Source organism: Pseudophryne corroboree, chromosome 9 (genome assembly GCF_028390025.1).
Source record: "Pseudophryne corroboree isolate aPseCor3 chromosome 9, aPseCor3.hap2, whole genome shotgun sequence".
In the NCBI taxonomy this organism is placed as follows: Eukaryota; Metazoa; Chordata; class Amphibia; order Anura; family Myobatrachidae; genus Pseudophryne; species Pseudophryne corroboree.
Window position 1 is genome coordinate 425,263,793 of NC_086452.1, and position 17,218 is coordinate 425,281,010.

Here is a 17,218-nt window from a genome sequence, read left to right on the forward strand (position 1 = left end):
TAGGAAGATGGCTGGAGCAGAGAGGAGATGGCTGGAACAGAAAGGAGATGGGTGGAACAGACAGGAGATGGGTGGAATAGACAGGAGATGGGTGGAACTGACAGGAGATGGGTGGAACAGACTAGATTTGGAGCAGAGAAGAGAGCAGAACAGAAAAAAAAGATAAAGGAAAGAAAGGAAAAAGATAAGAGAGCAGAGATGAGACAGAAGAGGGGAACAGAAAAGAAAGTGTAAGAAGAGAAGGTATTGCAATTGGCTGTCTAGGTGGATTAGTTGCCCCCATCTTCCTACAGATGGAGCCGAGCTTATCTGAGGTGGCTCCAACGCAAACAAGCACTCGCTGGGAGTGCACAGAGACGCTCCCATTCAGAGCATCTCTGTCCGGGCGTGCGTCTCTGTCTAGAGCGTCTCTGTCCCAGGTGGACGGGGACGCTCTCGGCGATAGTTACAGACGGAGCCACGACTCGCGTGGCTCCATCTGCATACTAGATGTGATTATGCTGCCATATGAAAAGCTCCCCCTAGTGTATATACCCACACCGTGCATTCCAGAAATCATGCACGTGTTCCATGACCATCTTACCTCTTCCACCAGGGCATTTTATCAGGGTGTTGTTCAATAATGTGAACTGTGAAGAGAAATAAAAAAACAAGTGATTAACAATATACAGTATGTTTATCACACATTCCGTTGTAACATGCCCAGCAGAGCCGGCCCTAGCCAATATGATGCCCTAGGCAAGATTTTGGCTGGTGCCCCCTAGCACCACCGCTGGTTGCGCCTCTGACCTTGCACCTCTTTCCCAGCACCATCACCCCTCATCCATAGCAGTCCTTATTATGGGGTTTGTACCCCCTATACTTTAAATAGGAACAGTTCGCACATTTGGCGCACAGCCCAAAAAGGGGTGTGTTTTTGCTGGTAAGGGGCATGGCCACACAATAGTAACCCCAATTCCAATTACGCTACACAGTACTGCAACCTTATTAACGTTTGATCATGCGATAGTTTCCATAATTCATATTACAGCCCACAGTGGTACCACTTTACCTTATAAACGTTATTCCTCACAGTAGAGCCCCTTATTCACATTACATCACACTGAATTGCTCCTTATTCACATTGCACCACACCCAATTGCTCTTTATTCACAATAGACGACACAGTAGTGCCCTTTCTATATGCAACGCCACATAGTAGAGCACCTTATACACGTAATTCCACACAGTAATGCCCCTTACACATGAGACACATTATTAATGTCCTTATAAACATAATGCGCCTTACACATTATGACAACCTTTATTAATGCCCTTTTACACGTAATGTCCCTTACACATATGCTGCACATTATTAATGCCCTTATACACATAATGACACACATAGTGCCCCCTACACATTTGCTGCACATTATTAGTGCCCTTATACACATAATGACACACATACAGTAGTACCCTGTTACACATATGCCGCACATTATTAATGCCCTTATACACATAATGACACACATAGTGCCCCCTACACATTTGCTGCACATTATTAGTGCCCTTATACACATAATGACACACATACAGTAGTACCCTGTGACACATATGCCGCACATTATTAATGCCCTTATACACATAATGACACACATAGTGCCCCTTACACATTTGCTGCACATTATTAATGCATTTTTACATGACACACATAATGCTCCTTACACATATTCCGAACACTACTGCACAACCAACCCACTCACATGCACACAGCACTCAAACTGCAACTAACACTGTGACCTCTGCCTCTGCTTGAATACAGATGTGTCCTCATAAATCTTGCCTCAGTGCTAACGTCGGGCACCTTTTTTTTCTATGAAAATGCATCTTATTTGCATTGCTATGTGGCTAGGATGCACAAGCAGCTTCTGCTGATTAAAATGATATGCAGCATGCCTTTATACTGTGTGATAATGTGGCTGTATCTGCATATGAAATGCTACACACAGAATATAAGCATGCTGCATATCATTTTAATCAGCAGAAGCTGCTGATGCCCCTAGGCATATCAAATGCCCTAGGCAATTGCCTAGTTTGCCTATGCCTATGGCCGGCTCTGATGCCCAGGGCCAGATTAAGGGAGGGGCGGTCGTCCCGGGGCCCCACACCCAGGAGCGTAGTAGTCTCCACACTCCCGGCGGCTCAGCTGTTCATTAACAGCACTACCGAGGCGGTGTTCCTTGCACACCATTTCATAGTCTCGCGGGATTTCAATGCAGCATCCCGCGAGACTATGAAATGCTGTGCAAAGAACACCTCCTTGGCGGCGCTGTTAATGAACAGCTGAGCCGCCGGGAGAGGGGAGACTACTTCGCTCCTGGGTGTGGGGGCCCTGACTCCGGCATCCACTACACTGCCGGATGGACAGGTAGCGTGCGCGCATGTCTCTGTGTACGTCTGTGTGTGTGTGTAGCATGGGTGTATGTGTGTGTGTGTGTGTGTGAGTGTGTGTGTGTAAGGGGGGGCTCAGCGGTCTTTGTCATCTACTGTAGTGGGGGCCCCCACAACTTCATTGGCCGGGGCCCCCACCAGGCTAAATCCGGCACTGTCTGGGTCAGGGGCAATGTCTGCAGGACACACACAGCCGCATGACACTGTGCAGGGCAATGGGGTTGGAGCAGGCAATGTGACAGTCTAACAACAACCCCCATCCTTCTTAATAAAAGGGTACTTTTGTCTTTGTGCCCCCATTCCCACGCTGATACTGGTATTATATGAACATATTCAATGGAAGCTGCACTTTGCATCTAATCTGACATCCTAAAGGTGGTATTTTCTATATGGATAAGTCTTTTGTGTCTTATCTTTGTTGGACGGAGGAATGCAATTACATTTTCAATCATTGTTTGGATGAAAGAATGTAAAACATGCGGTAACTTTTAGTTGAATCAGTCCATATAGTTTAAATAAACCAAGATACAATAAACACACAGCTGAGCATTGTCCCACGCTGGCCAGATTGTGGGGCCTATGTATCAAAAATGCATTCATGTAATCGGAAAACATATCACTTGATAATGCATGACATAAAATAAAAAGAGACCTTTGTCTTGTATAAATTGTGTAAAATGTGTATTTTATAGCATTACACAGAGCAGTTGGTAAATAAGTCCCCTTTTACACTAGCTCAAAAACACTGGTAAATGCACGGGGGCGCGCATTTCCCCGTGTTTTTTTGCTAGTGGAAACGGCTCCCTCAGGAAAAACCCAGATCAAGTGACCCCGGAATCCTACCTGGGTAGGACACGGGAATGATCCGGGTAAGGTGTAGTGTAAACGGAAGCCGTGCCAATGCAACATGGCTCCAGTTTACACTGTATGGAAGGGCGGCGCTGGGAGATCATGTGATCTCCCAGCGCTACCCCTGCCACGTCACCAGCAGCGTCACCAACCCGGCAATATGCCACGGATGGTGACTACTGATGGGAAAGGGGCCGATGCGGGTTGCAGCCGGGTAGCACCCGTGTCAGGCTCCCGGCTGCGACCCGCATCCCAGATGGAAAAGGGGTATAAAAGTCTGCACAAAGGTTTTACAATTTAATTTTTACAGTTGGAACAAAGGGCCTAACTCAGACCTGATCGTAGCAGCAAAATGTTTCTCTAATGGGCAAAACCATGTGCACTGCAGGGGGTGGCAGGTATAAGATATAACATGTGCAGAGAGAGTTAAGGGGGGTACTCACGGAGCGATATTCTAAGCAATCTGACTAGATTGCTTAGAATTTCAGCATTATTGCTCCGTGTGTACCCCCCACAGCGATAGCGATGCGCAGCCCTGCGCAACGCTATCACTGCTGCTAGATTGGCCTGCATGCAGGCCAATCTAGCGGGTCGCTCACTTCACCCAGTGAGTGAAGTGAGCGCCCCCCCCCCCCCCCCCCCCGTCTCCCCCCGCACGCTCAGCACAGATCGCGCTGTGCTGAGCGGCGGGAGAGATGTGTGCTGAGCGGTTCGCTCAGCACACATCTCTCCTGCATCGGCCCGTCTATATGGGCCTTTAGATTCGGGTGGGGTGTGTTCAAACTGAAATCTAAATTGCAGTGTAAAAACAAGGCAGCCAGCCCCCGTGTCACACAGATATCTGAATATGCAAGTGTGGGTTTACCTTAAAACACAGGTGAGGATCTCTGTCTACACTGGCAAGGTAATATTCCTGTAGGACAGAAACAAGAAAGGAAATCATTTATCGCATCTGTACACAACAGAGTAAAACAAAGATTAGATTTTTTAGAATGACTGGTTCATGTTTCCGGTCTCCTCGTCCATTATTACCACACCACCAGTGGCTGCACAGAAATGCTAGTGGCCAGTGGCTGCTTTCATATTGGTGGCTGATAATGGTCCTGTCTTACAGTGGCCACCTGAACTTTCCCCATAACCAGCTACAATTGTTATTCCGCTAATTTATGTATGAAGTGTTTCCCACGCCTCTTACATTGTAAGCTCATTTGGAAGCACATTTATTACAATTTGTGGCTAGCCCCTGAAAATGAAGAATCCTTATTTAGGGTATGGGTCATAGGATTGACGGGAGCTTGATCGACTGCAGGTAACCGTAGGTAACCGTAGATCGACACATATTTGATCGACAGTAACTACCGATCGACAGTTAAGAAGTCGAATATATTAGTTAGACATAACATAATGGTCGACGTCATTTACATAGACATTACGCATACCAATAAGGGTTCTTTTTTTTCATTCACATGTAGTAATTACAATCTCTGGGACATGGGCTCAGACAAGAACCTTCCATCTGTGTTTCTGCAATGCAAATACACAACTGGATCCCCTGCAGCCCAACGGAGAGGGATCACAAGATTCCTCTCCAGCGGGACTACCACATCGACAGTAACGAGCTAACGCAATCTGGAGATGGCATTAACCCTTGCATCTCCGATATTTCCTGCTTCCTATATTGATACATATTAGGAAACTTAATTCTGCCCTTAAACATGAAGGAAACAGCAGTTTGTGCATTTTTAAGGGCAGAATTGATTAATAAAAAGGACTTGGGTCATTCCGAGTTGATCGCTCGCTAGCAGTTTTTAGCAGCCGTGCAAACGCTTTTCCGCCGCCCGCCGGGGAGTGTATTTTCGCTTTGCAGAAGTGCGAACGCCTGTGCAGCAGAGCGCCTGCAAAGTCTTTTTGTGCAGAACAAGACCAGCCCTGGACTTACTCTTCGTGTGCGTTGATTCTAACGTTGGTGGGACGGCTTTTGACGTCACACACCCACCCAGCGTTCGCCCAGCCACGCCTGCGTTTTCCCTGGCACGCCTGCGTTTTTCCAAACACTCCCAGAAAACGGTCAGTTGACACCCAGAAACGCCCCCTTCCTGTCAATCTTCTTGCGTTGTGCTGTGCAACTGGAAACTTCGCTAGAACCTGTGCAAAAGCACAAAGGACTTTGTACCCGTACGTCACGCGTGCGCATTGCGGTGCATACGCATGTGCAGAAATGCCGATTTTTAGCCTGAACGCTGCGCTGCGAACAACAGCAGCTAGCGATCAACTCGGAATGACCCCCTTGGTCTGGGCTTTCTGGCTCATGTAATTTAAGTATGCTTCCTGGTCCTCATTATCCAACTAAAGTGAATAGTAATCATTTAGAACTTATTGTGATTGATTTAAGGTTAATAAGTGGCAAATATTGCACCTCTTATGTACAATATAATAATTACAAATAAAGTAACGACAAACCAAGTGAGAACCGCCCTTGTACCTCTAACGATCCCAAATCCGGATCTGCCAGGTATGAGCTCTAGTATCACATGGAACCTGTTTGGCTGCATTATGTACATACCTATAGTTTAGTGACAATACAGAGCGCAATCGAATCTCACACTGATTGTCATTGCAGACTACTGTAAAACATGTGAACGATAGTCATAATCCACAGATGTGAACATTATATGCATTACCGCCTAGGAACCATTATCCTAAGGTGGCCCCTTGCCCTAACGTAACTGATACATGCAGCTGCTTTTTGTCACACAGAACCAGCAAATTCCTTTTGTTAGCCATCTTTAAATGGCTGCGAGTGGTGAGTTCATTATTTACAGTATAGTACACTGACCTGTGACTGACAATATAGAGGGAACAAGGCATGAATTATGGTAAATATACAGTCTGTGGTCAGGGCAGGTAGACCAGCGACGACTGCAGATCCCTGGGTAAGGCAAGCCAGCACATATATTATACCCCTTTTCCACCTGTAGCACGGGTCGCAGCCGGGAGCCTGACACGGCTGCGACCCGTGTTACAGCCCCCTTTCCCACAGCGCTCACCAACCCGGCAATATCAACCTGGCATATTACCGGGTTGGAGACGCTGCTGCTGACGCGGCCGGGGCGGCGCTGGAAGATTACATGATCTCCCAGCGCCACCCTTCCATTCACTGTGAACGGGAGCCATGTCGCCTCGACGTGGCTCCCGTTCACACTACACAGCTTACCGGGTTGAACACGTGTTCAACCCGGCAAGCTACCCGGGTAGGATTCCCGGATCACTTGATCCGGGAATTTGCAGGGGGACCCTTTTCCACTAGGAAAAAACACGGAGTAAATGCGCGCCCCCGAGCATTTACCCGTGTTTTTAAAGCTGGTGGAAAAATATATGTTGGTATGTGCTGACCGGCTCCCCCTGCAGTGTGTGGTCGGAGCTGCAGCCCAGGGGCAGCAGCAGCCACTGTTATAAAATATAAGGCTTAGGGGCAAGACTTGAAAAGGGATAAAGTGGACGGAGATAAAGTACCAGCCAATCAGCTCATAACTGTCATGTTAGAGGCTGTGGGGGTAATTCTGAGTTGATCGCAGCAGCAGGTTTGTTACCAACTGGGCAAAACCATGTGCACTGCAGGGGGGGCAGATATAACATGTGCAGAGAGCGTTGGATTTGGGTGGGTTATTTTGTTTCTGTGCAGGGTAAATAATGGCTGCTTTATTTTTACACTGCACTTTAGATTTCAGTTTGAACACACTGCACCCAAATCTAACTCTCTCTGCACATGTTACATCTGCCCAGCTGCTAACAAAATTGCTGCTGCAATCAACTCAGAATTAGGCCCAGTGTTTGAAAAATTACAGTTAGATGCCGGTTGACTGGTACTTTTTCACCATCCACTTTATCTCTCTCCAAGGCTTAGTAAATAGACCCCTTAGTTGTCTTAACTGTAAAATAACTGAATTAGAAGATAAAAATGGTCTTGATTCATGTCCCGTTGTAGTAGCGGCACATGCCGCACAGTCTGTGACGTAGGACACACTATGGCATCAGACTGTCAGTGATTGACAGTCTGATGCCATTTGCGGACAGGGAGGTGGTGGCGATGGCCGTTGCGGGGGAAGGACGAGGCCAGAATCTCTGTCAGGAGAGGGAGATTTCCTGGACTCTTTGTTGGGTCACGCAGCTGCCCGATGGTGTCGCAGATGGTCCGATACTGCATCCTAACACGCAGGCTGGATCAGTAATGCATGCAGTAAGCGTGATGCCCCCTGCTGCATTACCATATTAGTGCTATCGTTGTTGCTTCCATGGAAGCAGCAGCGATAGCTCCTCAGACTACTGTGACTGGTTTGCAGACATGAGGGTGCAGAGTTGGATTTCTGACTACATTCTGCAATTTGTTATATGAATAATATTTTCAAATGACTGTTACCGTGTCAACTCTTTCAACAATGGCATCGGGTACAGTGATACAATTCTCATTTTCTTTCATACAAAAGGAGACCTCCGGCACCGTCCCACAAGGATTGATGAATGTTACCATCATTGTATTCGTGTAATGCCAAATCTCTTGTACCGAGACGTTCAGCATCTCTGCAGCGTCTGTTGGAGAGATCGGAGGATTCATTTGCTAAATGCACAATGTGATGGATAATATAAGACACTAGTGTAAATAGCCACAATGTAAGATGAAGGTGGAAGAGTAATTGCTCTTAGGTTTCTAAGCAACAGCACAAAGGATTTGATAATTGGCTGCAAATGATCACTAAGAATTTTTTGACAGCTGCAAAAACGTAATGCTTTCATGTTAGCTGCGGTTAGAACATGTGGGGTGAGTTGCACATTCTAAAGGGAATTATAATACCTTTCTAATACTACAGTATGTATTTTATCAGGCCCGGCGCTAGCCACCCAGCAAAGGGATACAAAGCAGGGAGGCGCCAGGAAGGAGAGATGCTCTCCCTGCTCTGTATCCCTGTGCTGAGCTGATGTCCCTGCTGCGCCGTCCTGTCCCCCCTGCTGCTGCCGGCTGCTGCGCCTGTCACACTCCATGACAGGCAGCGGCGCCGGCAGCTACAAGCCTCCTCTCCCCTCCTCTCCGCTGTCACAGACTCCCAGTGCAGTGTGCGGACCTAAAAGCGGGCAGGGCTACAAGATAATAAGGGGCGGAGCTACATGGGACCAGTCTCCAGACTGTAACACAGGGGATAAGCTGCCAGACTTCCTTACGTAAGTGGCTGGAAAACAAGTGAGTGAGTGAAAGTGTGTGTGTGTGTATACAGTATCTGTGTATATGTATGTGTGTAATGTATGTTCAGTGTGGGTGTGTGTGTGTGTGTGTGTATATATACAGTATCTGTGTATATGTGACTATGTATGTGTGTAATGTATGTTCAGTGTGGGTGTGTGTGGGTGTGTATACAGTATCTGTGTATATGTATGTGTGACTATGTATGTGTGTAATGTATGTTCAGTGTGTGTGTGTGTGTGTGAGTGAGACTGTGCGGCATAATGTGTGTAAGCGTCACTGGTACTGGGGGCGTTATGTGGGCAAGCATCTCTGGTACTGGGGGTGTTACGTGCGTAAGCGTCTCTGGTACAGGGGGCGTTAAGTGTGTAAGCGTCACTGGTACAGGGGGGGTTATGTGTGTAAGTGTCTGAAACAGGGGGCGTTATGTGTGTAAGCATCACTGGTACTGGGGGCGTTATGTGTGTAAGCATCACTGGTACTGGGGGCGTTATGTGTGTAAGCATCACTGGTACAGGGGGCGTTATGTGTGTCAGCGTCACTGGTACTGGGGGCGTTATGTGTGTAAGCATCACTGGTACAGGGGGCGTTATGTGTGTCAGCGTCACTGGTACTGGGGGCGTTGTGTGTAAGCGTCACTGGTACTGGGGGCGTTATGTGTGTAAGCGTCATTGGTACAGGGGGCATTACGTGTGTAAGCATCACTGGTACAGGGGGCGTTATGTGTGTCAGCGTCACTGGTACAGGGGACGTTACGTGTGTAAGCGTCACTGGTACAGGGGGCGTTACGTGTGTAAGCGTCACTGGTACAGGGGGCATTATGTGTGTAAGCGTCACTAGTACTGGTGGCGTTATGTGTGTAAGCGGCACTGGAACAGAGGGCGTTACGTGTGTAAGCGTCACTGGTACAGGGGGCGTTATGTGTGTCAGCGTCACTGGTACAGGGGGTGTTACGTGTGTAATCGTCACTGGTACAGGGGGCGTTACGTGTGTAAGCGTCACTGGTACTGGGGGCGTTATGTGTGTAAGCGTCATTGGTACAGGGGGCATTACGTGTGTAAGCATCACTGGTACAGGGGGCGTTATGTGTGTCAGCGTCACTGGTACAGGGGACGTTACGTGTGTAAGCGTCACTGGTACAGGGGGCGTTACGTGTGTAAGCGTCACTGGTACAGGGGGCATTATGTGTGTAAGCGTCACTAGTACTGGTGGCGTTATGTGTGTAAGCGGCACTGGAACAGAGGGCGTTACGTGTGTAAGCGTCACTGGTACAGGGGGCGTTACGTGTGTAAGCGGCACTGGAACAGAGGGCGTTACGTGTGTAAGCGTCACTGGTACAGGGGGCGTTACGTGTGTAAGCGTCACTGGTACAGGGGGCGTTACGTGTGTAAGCGTCACTGGTACAGGGAGCGTTACGTGTGTAAGCGTCACTGGTACAGGGGGCGTTACGTGTGTAAGCAGCACTGGAACAGAGGGCGTTACGTGTGTAAGCGTCACTGGTACAGGGGGCGTTACGTGTGTAAGCGTCACTGGTACAGGGGGCGTTACGTGTGTAAGCGGCACTGGAACAGAGGGCGTTACGTGTGTAAGCGTCACTGGTACAGGGGGCGTTACGTGTGTAAGCGTCACTGGTACAGGGGGCGTTACGTGTGTAAGCGTCACTGGTACAGGGAGCGTTACGTGTGTAAGCGTCACTGGTACAGGGGGCGTTACGTGTGTAAGCAGCACTGGAACAGAGGGCGTTACATGTGTAAGCGTCACTGCTGCAAGGGGTGTCTTGTGTAAGCGTCACTGCTACAAGGGGCGTTACATGTGTAAGCGTCCCTGCTACAGGGTGCGTTACGTGTGTAAGCGTCACTGCTTCTTGTATAAGCGTCACTGGTACAGGGGGTGTTACGTGTGTATGCACCACTACCACAGGGGGCATTGTGTGTAAGCGGCGCTTCTACAGGGAGCATTATGTGTGTAAGCGTCACTGCTACAGGGGGCATTATGTGTGTAAGCGTCACTGCTACAGGGGGCATTGTGTGTAAGCGGCGCTTCTACAGGGAGCATTATGTGTGTAAGCGTCACTGCTACAGGGGGCATTATGTGTGTAAGCGTCACTGCTACAGGGGGCATTATGTGTGTAAGCGTCACTGCTACAGGGGGCATTATGTGTGTAAGCGTCACTGCTACAGGGGGCATTATGTGTGTAAGCGTCACTGCTACAGGGGGCATTGTGTGTAAGCGGCGCTTCTACAGGGGGCATTATGTGTGTAAGCGTCACTGCTACAGGGGGCATTATGTGTGTAAGCGTCACTGCTACAGGGGGCATTGTGTGTAAGCGGCGCTTCTACAGGGAGCATTATGTGTGTAAGCGTCACTGCTACAGGGGGCATTATGTGTGTAAGCGTCACTGCTACAGGGGGCATTATGTGTGTAAGCGTCACTGCTACAGGGGGCATTATGTGTGTAAGCGTCACTGCTACAGGGGGCATTATGTGTGTAAGCGTCACTGCTACAGGGGGCATTGTGTGTAAGCGGCGCTTCTACAGGGGGCATTATGTGTGTAAGCGTCACTGCTACAGGGGGCATTATGTGTGTAAGCGTCACTGCTACAGGGGGCATTGTGTGTAAGCGGCGCTTCTACAGGGGGCATTATGTGTGTAAGCGTCACTGCTACAGGGGGCATTATGTGTGTAAGCATCACTGTTACAGGGGGCATTATGTGCACTGTCCCTTTGTAAGGTATGGTAGGGCGCAAATTTATAGTTTGCAGGGGGCGCCAAACACCCTAGCACCGCGCCTGTATTTTATAATACGGTAGGTGTTACTGACTTTTCTGGTAAATAAAGAATAAAATCACCGCTTATAGAATGCATTTCTTACAGGGCTCTGGGTGATCTTGAAAGGGACATATCTTCTTCCGCCTGCTGTCACGGCACGTGTTAAACACCTGCATGAGAAAGGATATGATCAGGGCACAGATCTCAGCATAGAAGGATCACATGATTTAAATCCTAAAAATATCATCCCCTGTGGTTTCTGTATTATACCCCATATTTTTGCCCCAGTAACTATAATATCTTATTGCCACATAATGCAGCTATATGAAATTATTTATTGGGGCTATTTGAAAGATTAATTTGTAGAGTATCCGAGCCCATCCTTGGGAAGTTTATCTGTATTCCTTCTAACCCGGCAGAGCTACTAGTTTTACCTTTTAAAAACAAAATGCTGCTTTAAATCCGCAGCAAAATCGCCCAAAAATCTGCACTTGCCAAATCACACCCTATTACATTGGCCCCACTTCTCTAAATAATTGCTCACAGCTAGATTAAATGTGACACTTGTTCAAAGGATTATTACGTTTTCCATTTATTTATACAGCGTCACATCAGTCCCCGCCCATTGAAGCTTACAATCTAAAGGGCCCAACCCAGTGGGCGATAATACTGAACGATATGAACGATCTCGTTCATTAATGAACGAGATACCGTTCATATCTTTCAGTGTGGAGGCACCAGCGATGAACGATGCGCGGTACCGCGCTCGTTCATCGCTGGTGCCCCGTCGCTTGTGCATGCACGCCAATATGGACAATCTCGTCCATATTTGCCTGCATTATTTGCTATGGAGCCGGGTGACGGGGGGAGTGAAGAAACTTCACTCCCCACGTCACTGCCCCCCCCCTCCCCCGCGTCGCCTGTCGGCCGTATCCGCCGTCGGGCAGCAGTAATGCCCTGTACACACGTGGGAGATTTGTGCTGAGCGATCTATCACAGACCACTCAGCACACATCTTCTCCCCCACTCAGCACACAGCACGATGTGTGCTGAACAAGGGAGAGGGGAGCGGGGTTAACGCTCATTTCACCCCGCGGTGAAATGAGAGGTCTACAAGATTTGGCATGCATGCATGCCAAATCTAGAGCCGGCAATAGCGGTGCGCGGGGCCACGCATCGCTGTCGCCGGAACCCCTACATACGCATCAGTGTGTTCTTAATTTCTAAGCAATCTAGTCAGATTGCTTAGAAATGAAGTGAACATCGCACCGTGTGTACCCACCTTAAGAAACAAAATAGAAGGCTTTCTCCAGCAAAAATACTAGAGAAAAGTTTAATTTATTTTACCAAACAGACCCCTAAATTCCCTAACCCACAAAGACACACATATGGTTAAATCTGTTTCAGTCAGGAACCAATTAAGCTACCAGCATGTTTTTGGAGTGTAGGAGGAAACCGAAGCGTGCAAGGGGAAACCCACATGGTGAATTGCATCATCGTGGTCCCGCCCCTCAATGTCACTGTGCAGTGGGGGGAAGGGGCTGATCTCCGATGGTGCAATTTGCAGCACCAAGCTCCTCCCACCTGGGCCTGTTCACAGGCCTTCCATGGTCCAATCCAGGAGATACTTAATATTTGTGGGTGTTTTCGGGGGATATCCAGCAAATGTTATTTGATAAACAGGCCCCTTAAATAATAAAAAGCTGCTGTTTGTATTGATACATCAAAGTTGTGAATTTACAAGTCGCAATTGTGTTAATGTTTTATTTAATTAGTCTCACTTGGGGCGAAAATGTATAAAACCTGGATACATCTCCCCCTTGGCAGTTTCCATTGTTTAGTACTGCGTAATAGAAATACATTGTGACATAAAAAGTTATCTACTGTACCAACATTTAAAGAAAGCGCAACTACAAACACACGTTGGTTTATAAGATAATAATTCTCACCTCAATACATAAACAAGGCAGTAAGTGTTGGTATGGGAGAGATGCGTTCATGGAAGCATTGAGCTGCAAAAACAATTAGTGACATACTGTATTTTAGTTAATATACGGTGCACGCTAAATGTATATAAACAGACAGCTTCGCTCAAGGACAAATCACAAAGGCCCTCATTCCGAGTTGTTCGCTCGCAAGGCGATTATAGCAGAGTTACACACGCTAAGCCGCCGCCTACTGGGAGTGAATCTAAACATCTTAAATGTGCGACCGATGTATTCGCAATATTGCGATCAAAACCGAGTTAGCAGTTTCTGAGTAACTCCAGACTTACTCTGCCTGTGCGATCAATTCAGTGCTTTTCGGTCCCGGCTGACGTCATAAACACACCCAGCGTTCGCCCAAGCACTCCCACCGTTTCTCCAGACACGCCTGCGTTTTTTCCGGAAACGGTAGCGTTTCCAGCCACACGCCCCTAAAACGCCGTACATCCGCCCAGTAACACCCATTTCCTGTCAATCACAATGCGTTCTCCGGAGCGACGAAAAAGCCGTGAGTAAAATTACTTTCTTCTTAGTAAAGTTACTTGACGCATGCGCAGTGCGAACATTACGCATGCGCACTAAGAGAATTCTCACTGCGATGCGATGAAAAATACCGAGCGAACAACTCGGAATGAGGGCCAAAGGACATGAATTACTGCACAAGGGGGAAATAGCAGAACCAATAATATGCAGGGTGAACAAGATAAGAATTTAACAGATGGACAGATTGCTAATGTAGGGTGTGGATTGGGCCTAATTGCCTGCATTAATCCATGGCTACTCATATGAGAGCCCCAGCACAGTCCACAGCCGGCACCCGCCACAGGCAGGGACAGCTCTGTCCCTGCTGTGATGAATTGGCATCGCCACCTGCAGTTGTCGACATGTCATACATTGGCCGCGCATATTGGTTTACTATCTTTTAGATAGCAGCGCCGATATGGACAGGGGTGCACCGCAGCCATCATACATTGCGGAGATGCAGTACAGCGCACATATTGTGCGCTGATACCTCTTCTCCCCCATATCGCCAGTTCATACATTTACCCTATTGATATGCGCCATTATTAGGGGGAGATGAACTAAGCCTTAGAAAGTAATAAAGCGGAGAAAGATAAAGTACCAATCAGCTCCTAACTGTCATTTTGCAAACACAGCCTGTAACATGGCAGTTAGGAGCTGATTGGCTGGTACTTTATCTCGCTCCAAGGCTTAGTACATCTCCAACTTAATGCGTTAAGGCAGATTAAAACATTGATATTTTTATATGCGGTTTCAGTGTATTTTGTATATAACTGATTATAAAGCCCATGTGCATACATTAAGAAACGTTTGACAGCATTTTCATCAGGCCGATTTCCAGGCGTGTGACGTTCCAGCTATACAAACTTTCAGATCTGTTGCACTTCACAATCCTGTATTGTATTTGCATAGTCCCCCAATTTATGTCATTTATGGTGGAGCTGGGACCACAACAGTGAATTCCGTGAAGAACAAAAACGATTGGAGGAATTCCGAGTGGAACACTTAAGGCCAGTCTACGTGCTCACGCACATAATGGGGTAAATAAGCCACGTAACAGTTTAGAAAATTTTGCTCATCTCTAATTTAAACCAATTAAAACTATTTATAATGCACTTTTCTTACTCGGGTTAAGGCAGTTAAAGAAGGACGTCACCCAATATAATGATTTTCCCCTCAGTGATCCCTCCCTTAGGCCTTCACTTTAAAGTACAGTAACCACTTGAGCCAGAGCATGAGCTGCAATAAGCGCCACAGGTGCTAGAGAAGGGGAGCAACCAGGTAAGACTGGAATGGCTGAAATGAGGGGCGTGTCTGCTGGAAGAGACACCTGATTGGACAGATGCTGCGCTGAGCACATTTGCACGTTATCCGGCATCTTCGCCTTAACAGCTTATGTGGACTCAGAAGACGATGGCTCCTAATTCTGCTCAGGCTGTGATAGTAAGGGAATGGAAGTAGGGAAGGGAATTTGGGAAGGGAAGGAGCTTCCATCCATGTGAAGAGAATAAATTCAGTCTGGGTAGATCTGGAATCACTTTCCCATGTTCTCTTACCAGTTTCTTAGGGCTGTCGGGCAGGTCATCACAGATATTGTACTGGTAGCAGAGGCGTGTGTAGACATCCGGGCCCTGTGGTATAGACACCTCGAACCTCTTCTCCTCCGCCAGGTGCTGAAACTGGAATCGTGGCTCTGGTAGGGGGAGAGGGGATCATTAGCTGAATGATCTGCTATGTCCCCTATCTGAGATGAATTCCAACTAACCTTTACAGTGTAAATGCTAAAGTCACATTATCCCATTTGTACACAATATAATAATATTATACGGTGTCATGTACACACAAGAGAATAGTGTCTTGGCTGTTATTAATAAATGCAAAAAATAGCCAAAATCAGTGGTGCCGAGGGTATGGTGGGCGGATTGGGACGGTTATGGATTACCTGGGTTCAGACCTCTGTAGGGGCTGAAGAGTATTGGAGAGGCATAATCACGCCCCCTCCCCTCTAAGTGTCGTAACCATGCCCCCTGGTGCGCTCGTTGCCACCATAAATACATACACAAGGAAGCGGTATAGCAGTGACCCCTTTGTATCAGGGCCCAGCTGAGTCTTGGTGGCAAACGGAAATGACAATAAATAAGGCGAATAGATTGCTGCTAATTGATATCAAATAGGCATAATGGTAATGAATCAGATGGAGAGTTTAGTACGCAGGCAGCCTCACAGAACAAATAACCAGTATTGTTTACGGTCATCATAATGTTTCTGTGCACCAGCCCTACACAGCTGTAAGAGGTGTATCGTGGCACGCGTCCATGTCCAATTATGTTGCACTTATATATCATCTGGCCCTTACTGTACTTAGCTTATGATTGGACACCCTTGCCTTCCACTGTTCCGTCCCTACAGACATGAGAGGACGTAGTCTGCGATATACAAACATCTAGCACGGATACATTTATGTGCGCACATGCAGTACGGAAATGCGGATATTACACACATAGACAGAATGTCCCTATGCGCCTCTGTAAATGAGGCCCTCTATCATCTGTGTAGTTTAGAATAATCTATGACATGGTTACAGACAGTCAGTAAAAATCATGTTATATGTCTATCAGTAAATATAAGCTCAGTGATGAAATACAGCGAATGTTTGACCCCCAGCTATCCCCTATTGCAAATATTGCACTATTGCGTACACTGTGGGGTGATTCCGAGTTGATCACCCGCTAGCTGTTTTTAGCAGCCATGCAAACGCTATGCCGCCTCCCACTGGGAGTGTATTTTAGCTTAGCAGAAGTGCGAACGAAAGTATCGCACAGCGGCTACAAAATATTTTTGTGTAGTTTCAGAATAGCTTCAGACCTACTCAGCGCTAGTGATCACTTCAGACTATTCAGTTCATGTTTTGATGTCGCGAACACGCCCTGCGTTCGTCCAGCCACGCCTGCGTTTTTCCAGGCACGCCTGCGTTTTTTCTGAACACTCCCTGAAAACGGTCAGTTGACACCCAGAAACACCCACTTCATGTCAATCACTCTGCGACCAGCAGTGCGACTGAAAAGCTTCGCTAGACCGTTGTGAAAGTACGTCGCGCGTGCGCATTGCGCCGCATACGCATGCGCAGAAGTTACTTTTTTTGCATCATCGCAGCACAGCGAACATTTTCAGCTAGCGATCAACTCGGAATGACCCCCTATGACAGATCAACCAACACCCCAAAAAGCATTCATCTTACTGGCATCCATGTTGGCAATGTAGTACTTTTTGGAGACGGGTACGCCATAGTTGGGTTTGGTTGAGAGAGTAACATATATGTATTGTCCATGAGCAACGGTCCAGCAGTCATACTGCACTTGCCACTAGATGAGGAGAAAAAATTACATATATGGGTTAATAGCTGAACACCATAGCTGCACGTGGCCCGCTCC

General features: G+C 47.5%; 1 protein-coding gene across 1 annotated transcript in view; it reads right to left on the reverse strand.

The window, feature by feature from the left end:
• Positions 1-17,218, reverse strand: part of IL17RE (interleukin 17 receptor E) — an 86,029-nt gene that overhangs the window by 33,394 nt on the left and 35,417 nt on the right. Inside the window, exons 4-10 of the mRNA XM_063941550.1 lie at positions 17,026-17,149; positions 15,344-15,480; positions 13,230-13,292; positions 11,384-11,450; positions 7,697-7,866; positions 4,145-4,192; positions 584-629 (exon numbers count right to left, since the gene is read on the reverse strand). Of these exons, the coding sequence (XP_063797620.1) occupies positions 584-629; positions 4,145-4,192; positions 7,697-7,866; positions 11,384-11,450; positions 13,230-13,292; positions 15,344-15,480; positions 17,026-17,149 (655 nt within the window). The remainder of the gene's footprint in view (positions 1-583; positions 630-4,144; positions 4,193-7,696; positions 7,867-11,383; positions 11,451-13,229; positions 13,293-15,343; positions 15,481-17,025; positions 17,150-17,218) is intronic.